This window comes from Lampetra planeri, unplaced genomic scaffold (genome assembly GCF_965212315.1).
Source record: "Lampetra planeri unplaced genomic scaffold, kcLamPlan1.2.h2 scaffold_367, whole genome shotgun sequence".
Lineage (NCBI taxonomy): Eukaryota > Metazoa > Chordata > Hyperoartia > Petromyzontiformes > Petromyzontidae > Lampetra > Lampetra planeri.
The window spans coordinates 42,501-63,432 of NW_027615190.1; the positions used below are offsets into that span (position 1 = coordinate 42,501).

Here is a 20,932-nt window from a genome sequence, read left to right on the forward strand (position 1 = left end):
GCGCGAATCGTATATTCAAAAAAGAAACATTCATGAGTTATCATCATTTATTTAACTCCCGTAAAGTTCTCTCAGCCAGACGGCACCGCAGTTTCACGATGATTGGGGTCTCTGTGTGAGTCTGTGGGTCTCTGTGTGAGTCTGTGGGTCTCTGTGTGAGTCTGAGTGACCCACAGACTCACCACACAGAGACCCACAGACTCACACACAGAGACCCACAGACTCATCACACAGAGACCCACAGACTCACCACACAGAGACCCACAGACTCACACACAGAGACCCACAGACTCACACACAGAGACCCACAGACTCACACACAGAGACCCACAGACTCACACACAGAGACCCACAGACTCACACACAGAGACCCACAGACTCACCACACAGAGACCCACAGACTCACCACACAGAGACTCATAGACTCACACAGAGACCCACACACTCACCACACAAGAGACCCATAGACTACTCACACAGAGACCCACAGACTACTCACACAGAGACCCATAGACTCATCACACAGAGACCCATAGACTCACCACACAAGAGACCCACAGACTACTCACACAGAGACCCACAGACTACTCACACAGAGACCCATAGACTCACCACACAGAGACTCATAGACTCACCACACAGAGACCCATAGACTCACACAGAGACCCATAGACTCACACAGAGACCCATACTCACACAGAGACCCATACTCACAGAGACCCATAGACTCATCACACAGAGACCCATAGACTCACACAGAGACCCATAGACTCACACAGAGACCCATAGACTCACCACACATAGACCCACAGACTCACCACACAAACACACACACAAACACACAAACACACAAACACACAAACACACACAAACACACACACACAAACACACACACACAAACACACACACACAAACACACACACACAAACACACACACACACACACACAAACACACACACAAACACACACACACAAACACACACACACAAACACACACAAACACACACACACAAACACACACAAACACACACAAACACACACAAACACACACAAACACACACACAAACACACACACACAAACACACACACACAAACACACACACACAAACACACACACACACACAAACACACACACACACAAACACACACACACACAAACACAAACACACACACACACACACACACAAACACACACACACACACAAACACACACACAAACACACACACACAAACACACACACACAAACACACACACACAAACACACACACACACAAACACACACACACAAACACACACACACACAAACACACACACACACAAACACACACACACACAAACACACACACACACAAACACACACACACAAACACACACACACACAAACACACACACACACAAACACACACACACACACACACACACAAACACACACACACACAAACACACACACACACAAACACACACACACACAAACACACACACACACAAACACACACACACACAAACACACACACACACAAACACACACACACACAAACACACACACACACAAACACACACACACACAAACACACACACACACAAACACACACAAACACACACACGCGTGCGTGCGTGCGTGGCGTAGAGGCTCGTGCTAGACTTAGGCTGGGGCTTTGGCGGTCTCCTCTCTCCGCAGCCCGGCAAACTCACGGAAGCGTTCAAGTATTTCCTGCAGGGCATGGGATACAGTGAGTATTGTTGGATAGCTGTTGCACACGCGCACACACACACGCACACACACACACGCACACACACACGCGTACACACACGCGTACACACACGCGCACACACGCGTACACACACGAGTGTGTGTACGCGTGTGTGTACGCGTGTGTGTACGCGTACGCACACGCGTACACACACACGCGTGTGTGTACGCGTACACACAGGCGTACACACACGCGTACACACACGCGCACACACACGCGTGTGTGTGTACACACACGCGTACACACACGCGGCGTGATTTGTCAACACGCGCGGTCAATGACAACGCAACACGCGCATCTGTGTGTGTGGATGTGTCTGTGTCTTTTGTGTGTGTGTGTGTGTCTGTTCGTGTCTTTGTGTGTCTGTTCGTGTCTTTGTGTGTGTGTGGATGTGTGTGTGCGTGTGTGTCTGTGTCTTTGTGTGTGTGTGGATGTGTGTGTGTGTGTCTGTGCGTGTCTTTGTGCGTGCGTGTCTGTGTGTGTGTATGTGTCTTTGTGTGTGTGTCTGTGCGTGTCTTTGTGCGTGCGTATCTGTGTGTCTGTGCGTGTCTCTGTGGGTCACACAGAGACCCACAGACTCACACAGAGACCCACAGACTCGCACAGAGACCCACAGACTCTCACAGAGACCCACAGACTCACACAGAGACCCACAGACTCTCATAGAGACTCACAGAGACCCACAGACTCACACAGAGACCCACAGACTCACACAGAGACCCACAGACTCACACAGAGACCCACAGACTCACACAGAGACCCACAGACTCACACAGAGACCCACAGACTCGCACAGAGACCCACAGACTCACACAGAGACCCACAGACTCTCATAGAGACTCACAGAGACCCACAGACTCACACAGAGACCCACAGACTCGCACAGAGACCCACAGACTCACACAGAGACCCACAGACTCACACAGAGACCCACAGACTCTCATAGAGACTCACAGAGACCCACAGACTCACACAGAGACCCACAGACTCACACAGAGACCCACAGACTCACACAGAGACCCACAGACTCACACAGAGACCCAAAGACTCGCACAGAGACCCACAGACTCTCATAGAGACTCACAGAGACCCACAGACTCACACAGAGACCCACAGACTCACACAGAGACCCACAGACTCGCACAGAGACCCACAGACTCACACAGAGACCCACAGACTCTCATAGAGACTCACAGAGACCCACAGACTCACACAGAGACCCACAGACTCGCACAGAGACCCACAGACTCGCAGAGACCCACAGACTCATACAGAGACCCACAGACTCACACAGAGACCCACAGACTCGCACAGAGACCCACAGACTCGCACAGAGACCCACAGACTCGCACAGAGACCCACAGACTCGCACAGAGACCCACAGACTCGCACAGAGACCCACAGACTCGCACAGAGACCCACAGACTCGCACAGAGACCCACAGACTCGCACAGAGACCCACAGACTCGCACAGAGACCCGCAGACTCGCACAGAGACCCGCAGACTCGCACAGAGACCCACAGACTCTCACAGAGACCCACAGACTCTCACAGAGACCCACAGACTCGCACAGAGACCCATAGACTCACACAGAGACCCACAGACTCACACAGAGACCCACAGACTCTCACAGAGACCCACAGACTCTCACAGAGACCCACAGACTCGCACAGAGACCCACAGACTCACACAGAGACCCACAGACTCACACAGAGACCCACAGACTCGCACAGAGACCCACAGACTCGCTCAGAGACCCACAGACTCGCAGAGACCCACAGACTCGCACAGAGACCCACAGACTCGCACAGAGACCCACAGACTCGCACAGAGACCCACAGACTCGCACAGAGACCCACAGACTCACACAGAGACCCACAGACTCGCACAGAGACCCACAGACTCGCACAGAGACCCACAGAATCGCACAGAGACCCACAGACTCGCACAGAGATTCACAGACTCGCACAGAGACCCACAGACTCGTACAGAGACCCACAGACTCGTACAGAGACCCACAGACTCGTACAGAGACCCACAGACTCGTACAGAGACCCACAGACTCGTACAGAGACCCACAGACTCACACAGAGACCCACAGACTCGCACAGAGACCCACAGACTCACAGAGACCCACAGACTCGCACAGAGACCCACAGAATCGCACAGAGACCCACAGACTCGCACAGAGACCCGCAGACTCGTACAGAGACCCACAGACTCGCACAGAGACCCACAGACTCGCACAGAGACCCACAGACTCGCACAGAGACCCACAGACTCGTACAGAGACCCACAGACTCGCACAGAGACCCACAGACTCGCACAGAGACCCACAGACTCGCACAGAGACCCACAGACTCGCACAGAGGGTGAATGAATGAGCAGGTAAGCGAGAGAGTGGATGATCAAGTTGGTGACTGAGTGGGTGTTTGAGCAAGCAAGCGATATGATGAAGTGTGCGGGTGAGCGAATGGGCGAGTGAACGAGTGGGTGAGTTATTGGATAAGTGAGTGGCGGGGTGAGTGGGTGGTTGAGCGGGTGGGTGAGCGAGCGAGTGGATGGGTAGTTGGGTGGGTGAGTGGGTGAGTGGATGGGTGGTTGGGTGGGTGAGTGGATGGGTGGTTGGGTGGGTGAGTGGACGGGTGGTTGGGTGGGTGAGTGGACGGGTGGTTGACCGACCGGGTGAGGAGTGAGTGAGCAAGCAAACGAGCAGGTGGGTGAGCGCGTGGGTGGATGAATGAGCGGATGAGTGAGCGAGCTTGTGGGTGGATGAGCGGGTGGGTGGATGAATGAACAAGCGGGTGAGTGAGTGAGATTGTGGGTGGATAAATGAGCAGCTGAGCGAGCGAGCGAGCTTGTAGGTGGATGAGCGGGTGGGTGAATGAACGAGCGGGCGAGCGAGCGAGCGAGATTGTGGGTGGGTGAGCGAGATTGTGGGTGGGTGAGCGAGATTGTGGGTGGGTGAGCGAGATTGTGGGTGGGTGAGCGGGTGAGCTCGTGGGTGGGTGAGCGGGTGAGCTCGTGGGTGGATGAGCGGGTGGGTGAATGAACGAGCGGGCGGGCGGGCGAGCGAGCTCGTGGGTGGATGAGCGGGTGGGTGAATGAACGAGCGGGCGAGCGAGCGAGCGAGCTCGTGGGTGAGTGAGCGGGTGGGTGAATGAACGAGCCAGTGAGCGAGCGAGCTCATGGGTGGGTGAGCGGGTGAATGGATGAACAAGCGGGTGAGCGAGTGAGCTCATGGGTGGGTGAGCGGTTGGGTGAATGAACGAGCGAGCGAGTTTGTGGGTGGGTGAGCGGGTGGGTGAATGAACGAGCGGGCGAGCGAGCGAGTGCCCGTGACAGATCGCCCGCCAGATGTGTGTGTGTGGGGGGGGAGGAGGTGCGGGTCGTATCCGCACCCGCACCCCCCCACCACCACCTCCCTCACCGTGTGCAGTTGCACCGCCTGCACACTCTGGCTAACAGCCCTGGTGGGCCCCCTCTTCGCCCGCCCGCCCGCCCCACTGTCTGTGTGTGCCGGTCAACGTTGCTTCGTGTCTGTGTTGGTGGACACCCCCCCCCCCCCCCATTGTCTTGACGATCCGTGTACCCTCCTCCCCCTCCCCCCTTTGCCCCCCCCCCGCCCCCCTCTAAGTTCCCTATGTGGTGGACAGACGGATGAGTGCTGGTGCAGGTACATGTTTGACCCCTCTGGATTTTGTCTCTCTCCTCTCTCCTCCTCCTCCTCCGCACCTCCCGCATCCACCACCTCGATGCCATCCATCTCGTCCACCTGCTCCCTCCACCTCCTCACCGTCCACCTCCTCCTCATCATCCACCACGTCCACACGCCCAGCGTCCACCTCCTAGTCAACCTCATCGTCCACTTTTTAATCCGCCTTCTGCAACCAGCTTCCTTGACCGATCGTAACCCATCGCCCCCACCCTGACCTCTGGTGATCTCTGTCTCGATTTTATTTTCGCTTCACTCTGCACGGAACTATTCCTTCCTGCGATAATTGTTTTTTTTACCCGTCTATCTGGCAACAAAACTGACAGCTTTTTTACAAGGAGTCATGTTTGCATTGACCGCAATACCTGCGGTCATAATGCAAACAAAAAACACAACTCTGATGATGTATGCACTGTCCTTGAAATCGATTGGTCCACACCAGAGACAGCTTTCCTTAGAGCCTAGTCTCACATGGTGTTGGACCAGATGATGCCAAAAGGCGCACAACTCAAAGACAATGCACCATCAGAGTATGAGAGCTCTGGGTAAAGCATTTACACCATTGGAACCTCATTTGCCAGTTAAAAAAAGTATGATAATTGGTTCTTTACCCTTCTATCTGGCAACAAAACTGACACCTTTTTTACAAGGAGTCATGTTTGCATAGACCACAATACCTGCGGTCATAATGCAAACAAAAAACATAACTCTGATAATGTATGTGCACTGTCCTTGAAGTTGATTGGTCCACACCCGAGACAGCTTTCCTTAGAGCCTAGTCTCACATGGTGTTGGACCAGATGACGCCAAAAGGCGCACAACTCAAAGACAACGCACCATCAGAGTATGAGAGCTCGGGGTGAGGCAATCGCACACAGACACCCATATAGAGGCCAACAGACACCCCATACTCAGAGGGACCTGGTCCATAGCAAATGATAGCTCAACAAAGTGCCTTTTGATCATCATCATCATCGTGTGGAAATTACAGGTGCGCATAGACACCAATAGAGATGAATGGAGATCATTGAGATACACAGAGACCCAGAGATACGTAGAGATCCATAGAGATATGTAGATATCCAGAGACTAAACTAAATTTCTATGTAAAGCTTTCGTGACTGCAGGGATTCATCTTCTTGATTCTTTCGGTAAAGTCGTCACGTCGAAGGGAAGTAATAAAATAATGAAAATAAAACTTAATAAAATAATTCTCACGACGTTTCGGCCACAACGCAAGCAGCCGTCCTCAGTGTGAAGACCAGGTCTGTCGGAAAGACAGCGTCTGAATGAGCACCACCAAGTTTGGCAGCGTATATTTAAGCTGAAATATACGCTGCCAAGCTTGGTGGTGCTCATTTAGACGCTGTCTTTCCGACAGACCTGTTCTTTCCGACAGACCTGTTCTTCACCTGAGGACGGCTGCTTGCTTTGTGGCCGAAACGTCGTGAGAATTGTATTATTTAATAATGTTTTATGTTTATTATTTTATTATTTCCTTTCTCCGTGACTTTACCAAAAGAACCAAGAAGATGAACTAAACTATTTTGACTCTCTGGTTCTTTCGGTAAAGTCCACGTAGTTAGAAAGATTATTTTCCTGCAGTCACGAAAGCGTCAAATCAAGATTAAACAAACTTTTTTTTTATTTTACCAAGTAACGCCCCACCCAACGGATGTTAACTCTCTTTGTCAAAATCGACCCGGGGGCCATCGCCAATGATAGCGTCTCAACGGGGAGTGGCTTTTCATCATCATCATCATCGTCGTCGTGTGGATATTTGCAGCAGCAGCAGCAGACAAACCCTCGAAACATCGTGACGTAGAGGACCCGGAGAAAAATCCACGGGACCACGGGGAGAGACACACGCAGACTCCAAATATACAGCAGGTGTCATGGGTCGGGTTCGAACCCATGACCTCCTGTGTACCGGGCGAGGTAGTTAACATCTCCTAGTTTACTGTGGGGGTGTCTCCATTGTGACCTCCCGAGATTTTTGCCGATGTTTTGTTGACCTTTCCCGACCCTCAACTCCCGTGACCACCGCTGATCTGACTTGTCCTCAGCCGACCTTACGGGGCCTTCCCTAACCTTACCCGACCACCTCTGACCCCCATCACCACTACCATCACTTCCACCACCACTACCCCATCATCACCGTCAACATTGTCATTGCCATCACCACCATCGTCACCATCGCCACCATCATCACCGCCACCACCGCCACCACTACCACCACCGCCACCATCGCCACCACTACCACCATCATCACCGCCACCATCGCCACCACTACCACCATCACCATCGCCACCACTACCACCATCGTCACCATCATCACCGCCACCACTACCACCATCGTCACCATCATCACCGCCACCACTACCACCATCGTCACCACCGCCACCATCACCACCACTACCACCATCGTCACCACCACCACCGCCACCATCGCCACCACTACCACCATCGTCACCACCACCACCGCCACCATCGCCACCACTACCACCATCGTCACCACCACCACCGCCACCATCACCACCACTACCACCATCATCACCATCATCACCGCCACCATCGCCACCACTACCACCATCGTCACCATCGTCACCATCATCACCGCCACCATCGCCACCACTACCACCATCGTCACCATCGTCACCATCATCACCGCCACCATCGCCACCACTACCACCATCGTCACCATCATCATCACCGCCACCATCGCCACCACCTCTCTCTTACCCCGCTCGTCAGCATCCCAAACCCATTCCCTACCGCGGTCAACTCTTGGTTAGCCGGGCTTGCGCCACTTAAAATTGTCACTAAAAAAAATGAACCTCAAACCAAAAACAACCCTTCGGATACGAGCCAAGTCCCGCACGCCCCCGTCGATGGCCGGAAGCTTCCACCACCGCCGCTTGCCGCGTGGGGCGAGCGTGAACTTGGGGTCGAGTCGTTGACTCGTGACGTTGGTGGTGACGATGGTGGTGGTGGACGCAGGTTAGGAAGTCGGGCACGGGCGCAAGTGAGCGTTGTGTTTGAGTGTAGTCTAGCGGCCACGTGAGCACACGCGAATAGAGACCCACAGAGACCCACAGAGACCCACAGAGACGCCCATAGACGCCCATAGACCCACAGAGACCCACAGCGACCCACAGAGACCCACAGAGACCCACAGAGACCCACAGAGACCCACAGAGACCCACAGAGACCCACAGAGACCCACAGAGACACACAGAGACACACAGAGACCCACAGAGACACACAGAGACCCACAGAGACCCACAGAGACCCACAGAGACCCACAGAGACACACAGAGACCCACAGAGACCCACAGAGACCCACAGAGACCCACAGAGACCCACAGAGACCCACAGAGACCCACAGAGACCCACAGAGACCCACAGAGACCCACAGAGACCCACAGAGACCCACAGAGACACACAGAGACCCACAGAGACCCACAGAGACACACAGAGACCCACAGAGACCCACAGAGACCCACAGAGACACACAGAGACCCACAGAGACCCACAGAGACCCACAGAGACACACAGAGACACACAGAGACACACAGAGACACACAGAGACACACAGAGACCCACAGAGACCCACAGAGACCCACAGAGACCCACAGAGACCCACAGAGACCCACAGAGACCCACAGAGACCCACAGAGACCCACAGAGACGCCCATAGACCCACAGAGACTCACAGAGACCCACAGAGACCCACAGAGACCCACAGAGACCCACAGAGCCCACAGAGACCCACAGAGACACACAGAGACCCACAGAGACCCACAGAGACCCACAGAGACCCACAGAGACCCACAGAGACCCACAGAGACCCACAGAGCCCACAGAGACCCACAGAGACCCACAGAGACCCACAGAGACACACAGAGACCCACAGAGACACACAGAGACCCACAGAGACACACAGAGACCCACAGAGACCCACAGAGACCCACAGAGACCCACAGAGACCCACAGAGACTCACAGAGACCCACAGAGACCCACAGAGACCCACAGAGACGCCCATAGACCCACAGAGACTCACAGAGACCCACAGAGACCCACAGAGACCCACAGAGACCCACAGAGACCCACAGAGCCCACAGAGACCCACAGAGACACACAGAGACCCACAGAGACACACAGAGACCCACAGAGACCCAGAGAGACCCACAGAGACCCACAGAGACCCACAGAGACCCACAGAGACCCACAGAGACACACAGAGACACACAGAGACCCACAGAGACACACAGAGACCCACAGAGACCCACAGAGACCCACAGAGACACACAGAGACCCACAGAGACACACAGAGACCCACAGAGACCCACAGAGACCCACATAGACCCACATAGACCCACAGAGACAGAGACCCACAGAGACCCACAGAGACCCACAGAGAGACACAGAGACCCACAGAGACCCACAGAGACACACAGAGACACACAGAGACCCACAGAGACCCACAGAGACACACGGAGACCCACGGAGACCCCCATAGACCCACGGAGACCCCCATAGACTCACGGAGACCCACAGAGACCCACAGAGACCCACGGGTACGGGTAAGGAATCAAAACCCGTTTTTCCACCTCTGGTGGGGAGCCAAGAGGCGCCGGGTTAGAAAGTTGGGCACGCCAGGGCTGCAGTGGTGACTCCACCGGAGATTTTATATTTCCTTGTCACTGACCACCATCGGCACGCTTTGCCCCGACGACCTCAAGTCATGGTCCCCGCGGTCGCCGCGGGTAACCGAGAGTTGACCGCCACCCTGTCCTCCGCCTGCAGCCTGGCATGGGTGTCTCGGAGCCGTTTGAAACGGTGTTGGTCTCGTGTCGTGTCGTGCGCGCGTGTTTCTCGGTTGTCCTGCATCGTCTTCTGTTCCTCCTCCCGCTGCTCCTCCTGGCGTCTCTGTCGTCTCTCTGCGTCCTCCGTGTCTCTCTGTCGGCCGCCGCCGCCACCGTCGCCACAATTGGGCGGTTGGTGGCGGGCTTGTACCCGCCTGCCCACTTGCTCACCCACTCGCTCGCTCACTCACTCACTCACTCGCTCACCCACTCGCTCGCTCATCCACTCGCTCGCTCACCCGCCCACTCACTCGCTCACCCACTCACTCGCTCACCCACTCACTCGCTCACCCACCCACCAGCTCACTCGCTCACCCACTCGCCCACCTGCCCACTCACTCACTCATCCATTCACCCACCCACTCACACACCCACCCACTCACTCACTCGCCCACCCACCCACTCGCTCACCCCACCCGCTCACCCACCCACCCGCTCACCCACCCACTCACACACCCACTCGCCCACCTGCCTACTCGCACACCCACTCACCCACTCACTCACCCATACATCCACCCACCCGTCCACTCGCTCACCCACCCACTCACACGCCCACTCGCCTACCCACCCACTCACACACCCACTCGCTCACTTACCCACTCGCTCACTCACACACTCGCCCACTGACCCACCCATCCACCCACCTGTAAACCCACCCACCGGTCCACCCACCCACCCGTCCACTCACCCACCCACTCGCACACTCGCTCACCCACCCACTCGCTCACTCGCTCACTCACACACTCGCCCACTCGCCCACTGACCCACCCACCTGTACACCCACCCACCCACTGGTCCACCCACCCACCCGTCCACTCACCCACCCACTCACACACTCGCTCACCCACCCACTCGCACACTCGCTCACTCACACGCTCGCCCACTCGCCCACTGATCCACCCACCTGTACACCCACCCACCCACCGGTCCACCCACCCACCCGTCCACTCACCCACCCACTCACACACTCGCTCACCCACCCACTCGCACACTCGCTCACTTACTCACTCGCTCAGTCGCTCACTCACACACTCGCTCACTCGCCCACTGACCCACCCACCTGTACACCCACCCACCTGTACACCCACCCACCTGTCCACCCACCGGTCCACCCACCCACTCGCTCGCTCGCTCACTCACCCACCCACCTGTACACCCACCCACCTGTCCACCCACCCACCGGCCCACCCACCCACTCGCTCACTCACCCACCCACCTGTACACCCACCCACCTGTACACCCACCCACCTGTACACCCACCCACCTGTCCACCCACCGGTCCACCCACTCGCTCGCTCGCTCACTCACCCACCCACCTGTCCACCTACCCACCGGCCCACCCACCCACTCGCTCACTCACCCACCCACCTGTACACCCACCCACCTGTACACCCACCCACCTGTCCACCCACCGGTCCACCCACTCGCTCGCTCACTCACCCACCCACCTGTCCACCTACCCACCGGCCCACCCACCCACTCGCTCACTCACCCACCCACCTGTACACCCACCCACCTGTACACCCACCCACCTGTCCACCCACCGGTCCACCCACTCGCTCGCTCGCTCACTCACCCATCCACCTGTCCACCCACCCACCGGCCCACCCACCCACTCGCTCACTCACCCACCCACCTGTACACCCACCCACCTGTCCACCCACCCACCTGTCCACCCACCCACCGGCCCACCCACCCCGCCTGCCCACTGTGCTGGTCTCTCCCTTCCTCGCCGCTTTGCCTGCCTTCTCCATCCATCACCGTGGCGGCCCCCCCCCCTCTCCCCGCGGCGGTTTTGCGGTGGGATAGTACAGACGGGAGAGGGAGGGAGGGAGGGAAAGACCGACAGAGTGTTGCGTTCCTTTTCAAGCGGGGGGAGTGTATTCATTTTTTTTTGGTTTGTATATTGCTGTTTGGTTCGTTCGGTAAAGCCACGTAGAAAGACATTTTTTGTTAAATAATAGAATAACGACGTTTCGATTGCAGCACGATCAACCGTCATCAGGTCGAACTAAATTTGAGAGGCGAAACGCAGACACGGAGACGTACAACATAGACACACAGAGAGAGAGAGACACACAGACACACAGACAGACACAAGCAGAGAGACAACACAGAGACACACACAACATAGACACACAGAGACACACAAAACATAGACACACAGAGACACACATAGACACACAACATAGACACACAGAGACACACAACATAGACACACAACATAGACACACAACATAGACACAGAGAGACACACACAGAGACACACAAGCAGAGAGAGACAACACAGACACACAACATAGACACACAGAGAGAGGACACACAGACAGACACACAAGCAGAGAGAGACAACACAGACACACACAGAGAGACACACACAACATAGACACAGAGAGAGGACACACAGACAGACACACAAGCAGAGAGAGACAACACAGACACACAGAGAGACACACACAACATAGACACACAGACAGACACAGAGACACACACAGAGACACACACAGAGACACACACAGAGACACACGCAGAGACACACACGCAGAGAGACACACGCAGAGACACACACGCAGAGAGACACACGCAGAGAGACACACGCAGAGAGACACACGCAGAGAGACACACGCAGAGAGACACACGCAGAGAGACACACGCAGAGAGACACACGCAGAGAGACACACGCAGAGAGACACACGCAGAGAGACACACGCAGAGAGACACACGCAGAGAGACACACGCAGAGAGACACGCAGAGAGAGGACACAGACAGACACACAGAGAGACGCACAGAGAGACACACAGAGACACACACAGACACACACAGACACACACAGAGAGACACACAACATAGACAACACAGACACACAGACAGACACACAACATAGACACACACAGAGAGACACACAACATAGACACACAGAGACCCAATGCCTCTGTTTCGAGACCTTAAATAAAGAGAGAGGGGGGGTGGGACAGACACATGTATTGCTCTTAAACCATTTTTATTTTACTTTTTGACAAGCGACCTGGCCCATTTTTACTTGTTAAACTAATTTATTCGTTAAACTATTTTCATTTTACCGGGTAAAGCTGTTTTCTCACGAGGCTGTGTAGAGTTTTATTTTTATTTTTCGGAAGCATCCTGGGCCTTCGAAAATTATAGCAGCTCAAGTGGATTACCATGGTCATCATCATCGTCATCACGTGCAAATTTATAGCAGCAGCCAAATGGAGAGACGCAAACTCCAAATACACAGCAGCGGGCGTCAATGGTGGGGACGGAACCCACGACCTCCTGCGTACCAGGCGAGGTAGTCAACATCTCCTAGCCACCCATTGGCAGGTGTCAAGGATCGGGATCGAACCCACGTTCTCCTGCGTACCAGGCGAGGTAGTCAACATCTCCTAGCCACCATCTCGTTAGGGTCTGGGATCGAACCCACGACCTCCTGCGTACCAGGCGAGGTAGTCAACATCTCCTAGCCACCGTGATGATGATGAGAGAGAGAGACACACAGACTGTAGACCAGGCGAGGTAGTCAACATCTCCTAGCCACCGTGATGATGATGAGAGAGAGAGACACACAGACTGTAGACCAGGCGAGGTAGTCAACATCTCCTAGCCACCGTGATGATGATGAGAGAGAGACACACAGACTGTAGACCAGGCGAGGTAGTCAACATCTCCTAGCCACCATCTTGTTAGGGTCTGGGATCGAACCCACGACCTCCTACGTACCAGGCGAGGTAGTCAACATCTCATAGCCACCCATTGGCAGGTGTCAAGGGTCGGGATCGAACCCACGACCTCCTGCGTACCAGGCGAGGTAGTCAACATCTCATAGCCACCCATTGGCAGGTCTCAAGGGTCGGGATCGAACCCACGACCTCCTGCGTACCAGGCGAGGTAGTCAACATCTCATAGCCACCCATTGGCAGGTGTCAAGGGTCGGGATCGAACCCACGACCTCCTGCGTACCAGGCGAGGTAGTTAACATCTCATAGCCACCCATTGGCAGGTCTCAAGGGTAGGGATTGAACCCACGACCTCCTGCGTACCAGGCGAGGTAGTCAACATCTCATAGCCACCCATTGGCAGGTCTCAAAGGTCGGGATCGAACCCACGACCTCCTGCGTACCAGGCGAGGTAGTTAACATCTCATAGCCACCCATTGGCAGGTCTCAAGGGTAGGGATTGAACCCACGACCTCCTGCGTACCAGGCGAGGTAGTCAACATCTCATAGCCACCCATTGGCAGGTCTCAAGGGTCGGGATCGAACCCACGACCTCCTGCGTACCAGGCGAGGTAGTCAACATCTCATAGCCACCCATTGGCAGGTCTCAAGGGTCGGGATCGAACCCACGACCTCCTGCGTACCAGGTGAGGTAGTCAACATCTCATAGCCACCCATTGGCAGGTGTCAAGGGTCGGGATCGAACCAACGACCTCCTGCGTACCAGGCGAGGTAGTTAACATCTCATAGCCACCCATTGGCAGGTGTCAGGGTCGGGATCGAACCCACGACCTCCTGCGTACCAGGCGAGGTAGTTAACATCTCAGCCACCATCTTGTGGCAAATGGGCCCCCCCCCCACGGCAGCCGCGTGGTTTTTCTTTTCTTGTCGGCGAGCCGAAACCGCGAGATTTTTTTTCTTCGTTAAACTTTTTTCGTTTCTCGTCGCCGCCGACTTGGATTTTTTAATTTTCTCTCTTTTCCGACCAAAATGTTTTGTTCGTAGTCCTCTTTGTTTCTTCTCGTCGTTGTTGTTGTTTCGTTTTGTTTGCAGCGAGAGGGTGGAGGGGGGCGGGCGGAACTACGGAACGTTGTCAGAGCACCGGCCCCCCCCCCGGTCTGAGCTGGGGTCGTGGTCACTGTGGAACTCGGCCACTCATTAAATGTGCGCCCCCCACCCCGCCCCTCCCCCTGTCCCCCCCCCCCGCCCCTCCCCCTACACCCCCCTGCCCCCCCCCCCTCCCCCCCGTGTTTTCCTCTATCCATTCTCTTGATTCTATCCCAACTCCCCATTCCACTCCCTCTCCATCTCTCTCTCCACTCTGTCCCTCCACTCGCTCCGTCTTCTGGACTCTTTCCACGCTCTCCCCCCTCTCTCCGCTCCCTCTACACTGTCCCCACTCTCCCCACCCTCTCCCCACCCTCTCCCCACCCTCTCCCCACACTCTCCCCACTCTCTCTACACTCTCTCCCCGCTCTCTCTCCACTCCCCACTCTCCACTCTCCCCGCTCTCTCCCCACTCCCTCTACACTGTCCCCACTCTCTCTACACTCCCCACCCTCTCTCCACCCTCTCCCCGCTCCACACCCCCCTCCCCTCCCCACCACCACCACCACCCCCCTCTCCCCCCCTCTCTCTCCCCACTCTCTCTCCCCACTCTCCCCACCCTCTCCCCACCCTCCCCACCCTCTCCCCACCCTCTCCCCACCCTCTCCCCACCCTCTCCCCGCTCCACACCCCCCTCCCCACCACCACCACCACCCCCCTCTCCCCCCCTCTCCCCCTGGCAGTGCCATCTCTGAGCATGACCCGGCTGGCCCGCTCCCGCACCGCGTCCAACTCAAGCGTGAGCTCCGCCGACGGCGGCGGCGGCGGCGCTTCGTCCGGGCGCCAACGCAGCCACGCTCGCTCCCAGTCGGAGGGCAGCGACTCCAGCTCGCCGGCGCAGCAGCCCGGCACCGGCGCCGCCGATAACCACGACGACCACCACAACCACCAGCACGAGAGGGCGGCGGTCGGAGGGGCCGGAGCCGCGGCCGGAGCCGCCGGATCTCCGCCGTCCGGTGCCGGCCACACCATGGAGGTGTCCTGCTAAGGGGGGCGGCAGCAGCGACGCCGAGGGTGGCGGTGGCGGCCGTCACGGCGCTCTTGGCGGCGTTGTCACCGGCGGGGGGCGGCGGCGTTGTCACCGGCGTTGTCACCGGCGTCGTCACCGGCGTTGTCACCGCCATCGTTGTTGTAGTCGCCGTGAGAATCAATAATCGCCGTCATCGGAGTCAACGTCGTCGTCACCGAAATCATCGTCGTCACCGTCGTCGTCACGGAGATCGTCGTCATCGTCACCGTCGTCGTCAAGGAGATTACCGCCGTTGCCGGGGGTCACCGTCGTCGTCGTCATGGGGATTGGCCGTCGTCATCGTTAACAAGATTCCCGTCGTCATCGTGACCGCCGTGGTTATATTGGTTGTCCTGGCAACCGCCACCACCACCGTCGTTGTTGTCGTTGACATCATTACCACCACCACCACCACCGTTGTTGTTGTTGATGCCGCCACCACCACCACCACCACCGTTGTTGTTGTTGTTGATGATGCCGCCACCACCACCACCGTCGTCATCATCGTCGTCGTCATCTTGGCTGCACCCTGAACCCTCGTCTGTCCTGCTTGTTCCCCCGCATCACCTCCTCCTCCATCACCTCCTCCATCACCTTCACCATCACCTGCTTCAACACCATCACCTCCTACATCACCATCACCTTCACCATCACCTCCACCACCATCACCTGCTTCAACACCATCACCTGCTTCAACACCATCACCTCCTACATCACCATCACCTCCTCCACCATCACCTCCTACATCACCATCACCTCCTCCACCATCACCTCCTACATCACCATCACCTCCTCCACCATCACCTCCTACATCACCATCACCTCCTCCACCATCACCTCCTACATCACCATCACCTCCTCCACCATCACCTCCTACATCACCATCACCTCCTCCACCATCACCTCCTACATCACCATCACCTCCTCCACCACCATCACCTGCTTCAACACCATCACCTGCTTCAACACCATCACCTTCACCATCACCATCACCTCCTCCTTCACCATTACCATCACTTGCTTCAACACCATCACCTCCACCACCATCACCTGCTTCAACACCATCACCTTCACCATCACCTCCTCCATCACCATCACTATCACCTCCTCCATCACCATCACTTGCTTCAACACCATCACCACCACTTCCTAACCACCTCCTTCACTACCATTACCACAACCTCCACCTCCACCATCATCATCTCCACCACCTCCACCACCTCCACCACCATCAACACCACCACCTTCGCCACAATCACCACAACCTCCATCACCACCACCACCTCCTCCACCTCCACCACCATCAACACCACCACCTTCGCCACAATCACCACAACCTCCATCACCACCACCACCTCCTCCACCTCCACCACCATCAACACCACCACCTTCGCCACAATAACCACAACCTCCATCACCACGATCACCTCCTCCACCTCCACCACCATCAACACCACCACCACCTTCTCCACAATCACCACAACCTCCATCACCACCACCACCTCTGAAAGAGACGGAAAAGTTTGGGAAAAAACCCGGAACGGAACCGGGAATGATGGGGGGGGAGGGAGGGAAGGGGGGCATCATAAACTAAACAACAACTACTTAAAAATAAAAAAAAATAAAAACTGTTACTGAAGAATAAAAAAAAGGCGTAAAAAATATATAAATATTTAATATTCGTATTTAAGAAACTAATTCCCACGGTAGGGAAGAAAAACAAACCACTGTTTCGGGATCTGTGGTGGTTCGAAAGGGAAACGGGGGGCCGATGGGCCGGTACAAAAAAACTAAATAATTAACTTTCTAATCCCCCGCCCCGCTCGCTACGGAAACTACAAACTGAAGTGGGATCAGTGGGGGGGTGGGTGGTGGGCAGCGTTGGTGCGACACCCCTAGGCAGAGTTCCCGAGTTCGATCCCCGCTCACCGCCACCACCGCCACCACCGCCACCACCGCCACCACCACCGCCACCACCGCGGCCGCCACCATCACAGTCGCCACCACCATCGCCACCACCGCCACCACCACCGCCACCACCGCTGCCACCACCGCGGCCGCCACCATCGCCACCATCGCCACCACCGCCACCACAACCACCATCGCCACCGCCGCCACCACCGCCACCACCACCAGCCCAACATCAGTGAAAGGCGATCATCCGGCCATTTCTCCCCGGGGCTCCTCCTCCTCCTCCTAGGTCGACTCGGCCTCAAACGAGTTACCCGACACACGGCTGTTGCAGTCAACATCACAACTTGGGGGTGGTGGGGTGGTGGGTGGAGGGGGGGGTGGTGGTGGGTGGAAACACAAAGGTGGCCGGGTGGGTGTGGTCCTGGCCACCCCAACCACCACCCCTCCTCCTCCTCCTCTGCCCCACCGTGCCGGCCCTTGGCAAGGCTCTGCTTGCAACTAGCAGCGCTTGCTGCCCCCTGCTGTCGATGTAGAGGCGGCGTGAGGGGGGGTGGGGGGGGGTATCGTTGTCTTTGTCGGCGTGTGCAGTGTCGCCTTCGATGTTTGCGACTGCTCAGTAATTTCCCGTCGTCAAGTTTGTGCCCCCCGCCCCTTTGCTTTGCGTTTTCACCTTCGTTGAGTGACTGCTGCTGCTACCGCCGCCGCTGCAGTGTATACAACATCAGCACAGGGCAGAGGTCGCAACCGGGTACCCGATACCCGTACCCTACCCGATACCCGGCTACCCGTACCTGGCCGGGTACGGGTACCCGTTTGCGACCCTGGTGCGACCGGGTACGGGTAGGCCGTGAGTCACTGGTGAGTCGCCGTTTGTCACTCATTTCCCAACGTCTTGTCTCTTCTCACAATTCAAGTTCCTAGAATGAACCCACCCGCGCCTGCAACACGGCTTCATCCCAGAGGTCGCAATCAAGGTACCCGATACCCGTACCTGGCCGGGTACGGGTGTAGGCTACGGGTACGGCCGGGTACGGGTACCCGTTTGCGACCCTGGTGCGGCCGGGTACGGGTAAGGAATCAAAACCCGTTTGCGACCTCTGGCACTGGGGGGGGAGACCAACGTGGTGTTCCGGCCTTCACGGTCTGGTCAAAGTCTTGCCCTCGGTAGGGGTAAGGGGGGGATTGGTCATTCGTCCTCGGTTTCGTTTCTGTTATTTTGCGAGTGGCTGTTGACTTTTCTGGGCCGGCCTCCGATTGGCTACGAATTGCTTCAGTGCTATTCTCCGATTGGCTACGAACCGCCGCCGCTTCTTCGCCCTGTGATTGGCTACGAAACCGGGCCACTACTTTTGCCCCTCCGATTGGCTACGAAACCAACCGGTTCATCGCCCTCCGATTAGACACGAACATCCACAACGCCACGCTCCGATTGGCTACAAACAGCCACAACGTCGCGCTCCGATTGGCTATGAACCGCCACAACGCCACGCTCCGATTGGCTACGAACCGCCATTACACCGAGCTCCGATTGGCTACAAACAGCCACAACGCCGCGTTCTGATTGGCTACAAACCGTCACAACGCCACGCTCCGATTGGCTACTAACCGCCACAACACCGAGCTCCGATTGGCTACGAACCGCCACAATACCGCGTTCCGATTGGCTACGAACCGTCACTACGTCGCGCTCCGATTGGCTACGGACCACCAACAACGCCGGGCCCTCCGATTGGCTACGAGAACCCCAGCAGGAGGAGGAGGGGGGTGTGGGGCGTAGGAGGGTGAACAGAAGAAAGTTTCGTCTCCGCGTGGTCTCCCGCTTCTGGATTTACACGAGGGGGAACACCTTGAAAGTGGATTTCGATTGAAAGCTTTCGTGACTGCAGGGATTCATCTTCTTGGTTCTTTCGGTAAAGTCGTCACGTAGAAGGGAAGTAATAAAATAATAAAAATAAAACATAATAAAATGTAATATATTATTTATTTCCCGAAAGAACCAAGAAGATGAAACCTTGAAAGTGGACACAAAAAAACTGCAAAACCATCCACCATTGCTCGCAAGACGTCGCCGCGAAATCTATAATCTCACCTCGCTCGCCTCGCCTCGCCCCAACCATCCATCCCCCTCATCCACACCCCCCCCCACACCCCCCCCCACCCTTCTCTCCAAAGCTTCCTGGTTATATACAACACCATGTCCAGTTAGTAGTATCAGTAGTCGCTAGTGGCAGTAGCAATTAGTACCGGTAGGAGTTCGTAGCCGAGGGCTTAGATTGACCCCATGGGCTGAAGGGAGGACCCCTCCTATGTGGCAATTTGGTGGACCTTATGGGTGGACACACGGTGGTTTAAGGGATATTACAGCTGTAGCTTTTGAAGAAGGGTCTTTCCATGGCTTAAGGGACCACCCATGCGGCTATGAAGGGGGTTAACTACATTTGGATTTAGGAGATTCCATGGTTTAAAGGGATATCACAGCTGTGATGTTAGTAGACCTTGTGGCTTTTGAAGAAGGGTCTTTCCATGGCTTAAGGGACCACCCCTGTGGCTATGAAGGGGGTTAACTACATTTGGATTTAAGAGATTCCATGGTTTAAAGGGATATCACAGCTGTGATGTTAGTAGACCTTGTGGCTTTTGAAGAAGGGTCTTTCCATGGCTTAAGGGACCACCCATGCGGCTATGAAGGGGGTTAACTACATTTGGATTTAAGAGATTCCATGGTTTAAAGGGATATCACAGCTGTGATGTTAGTAGACCTTGTGGCTTTTGAAGAAGGGTCTTTCCATGGCTTAAGGGACCACCCATGCGGCTATGAAGGGGGTTAACT

General features: G+C 55.9%; 1 protein-coding gene across 2 annotated transcripts in view; it reads left to right on the forward strand.

Moving 5' to 3' along the window:
• Nucleotides 1-16,674, forward strand: part of LOC144740975 (protein NDRG3-like) — a 51,246-nt gene extending 34,572 nt beyond the window's left edge. The window contains exons 11-13 of one of the 2 annotated variants that reach the window (XM_078623669.1): nt 1,680-1,731; nt 5,391-5,429; nt 15,863-16,674. In XM_078623669.1, the coding sequence (XP_078479795.1) occupies nt 1,680-1,731; nt 5,391-5,429; nt 15,863-16,167 (396 nt within the window). In that variant the 3' untranslated portion in view covers nt 16,168-16,674. The remainder of the gene's footprint in view (nt 1-1,679; nt 1,732-5,390; nt 5,430-15,862) is intronic. The other variant, XM_078623670.1, reaches the window with a different exon arrangement.
• The last annotated feature ends 4,258 nt before the right edge of the window (nt 16,675-20,932 follow it).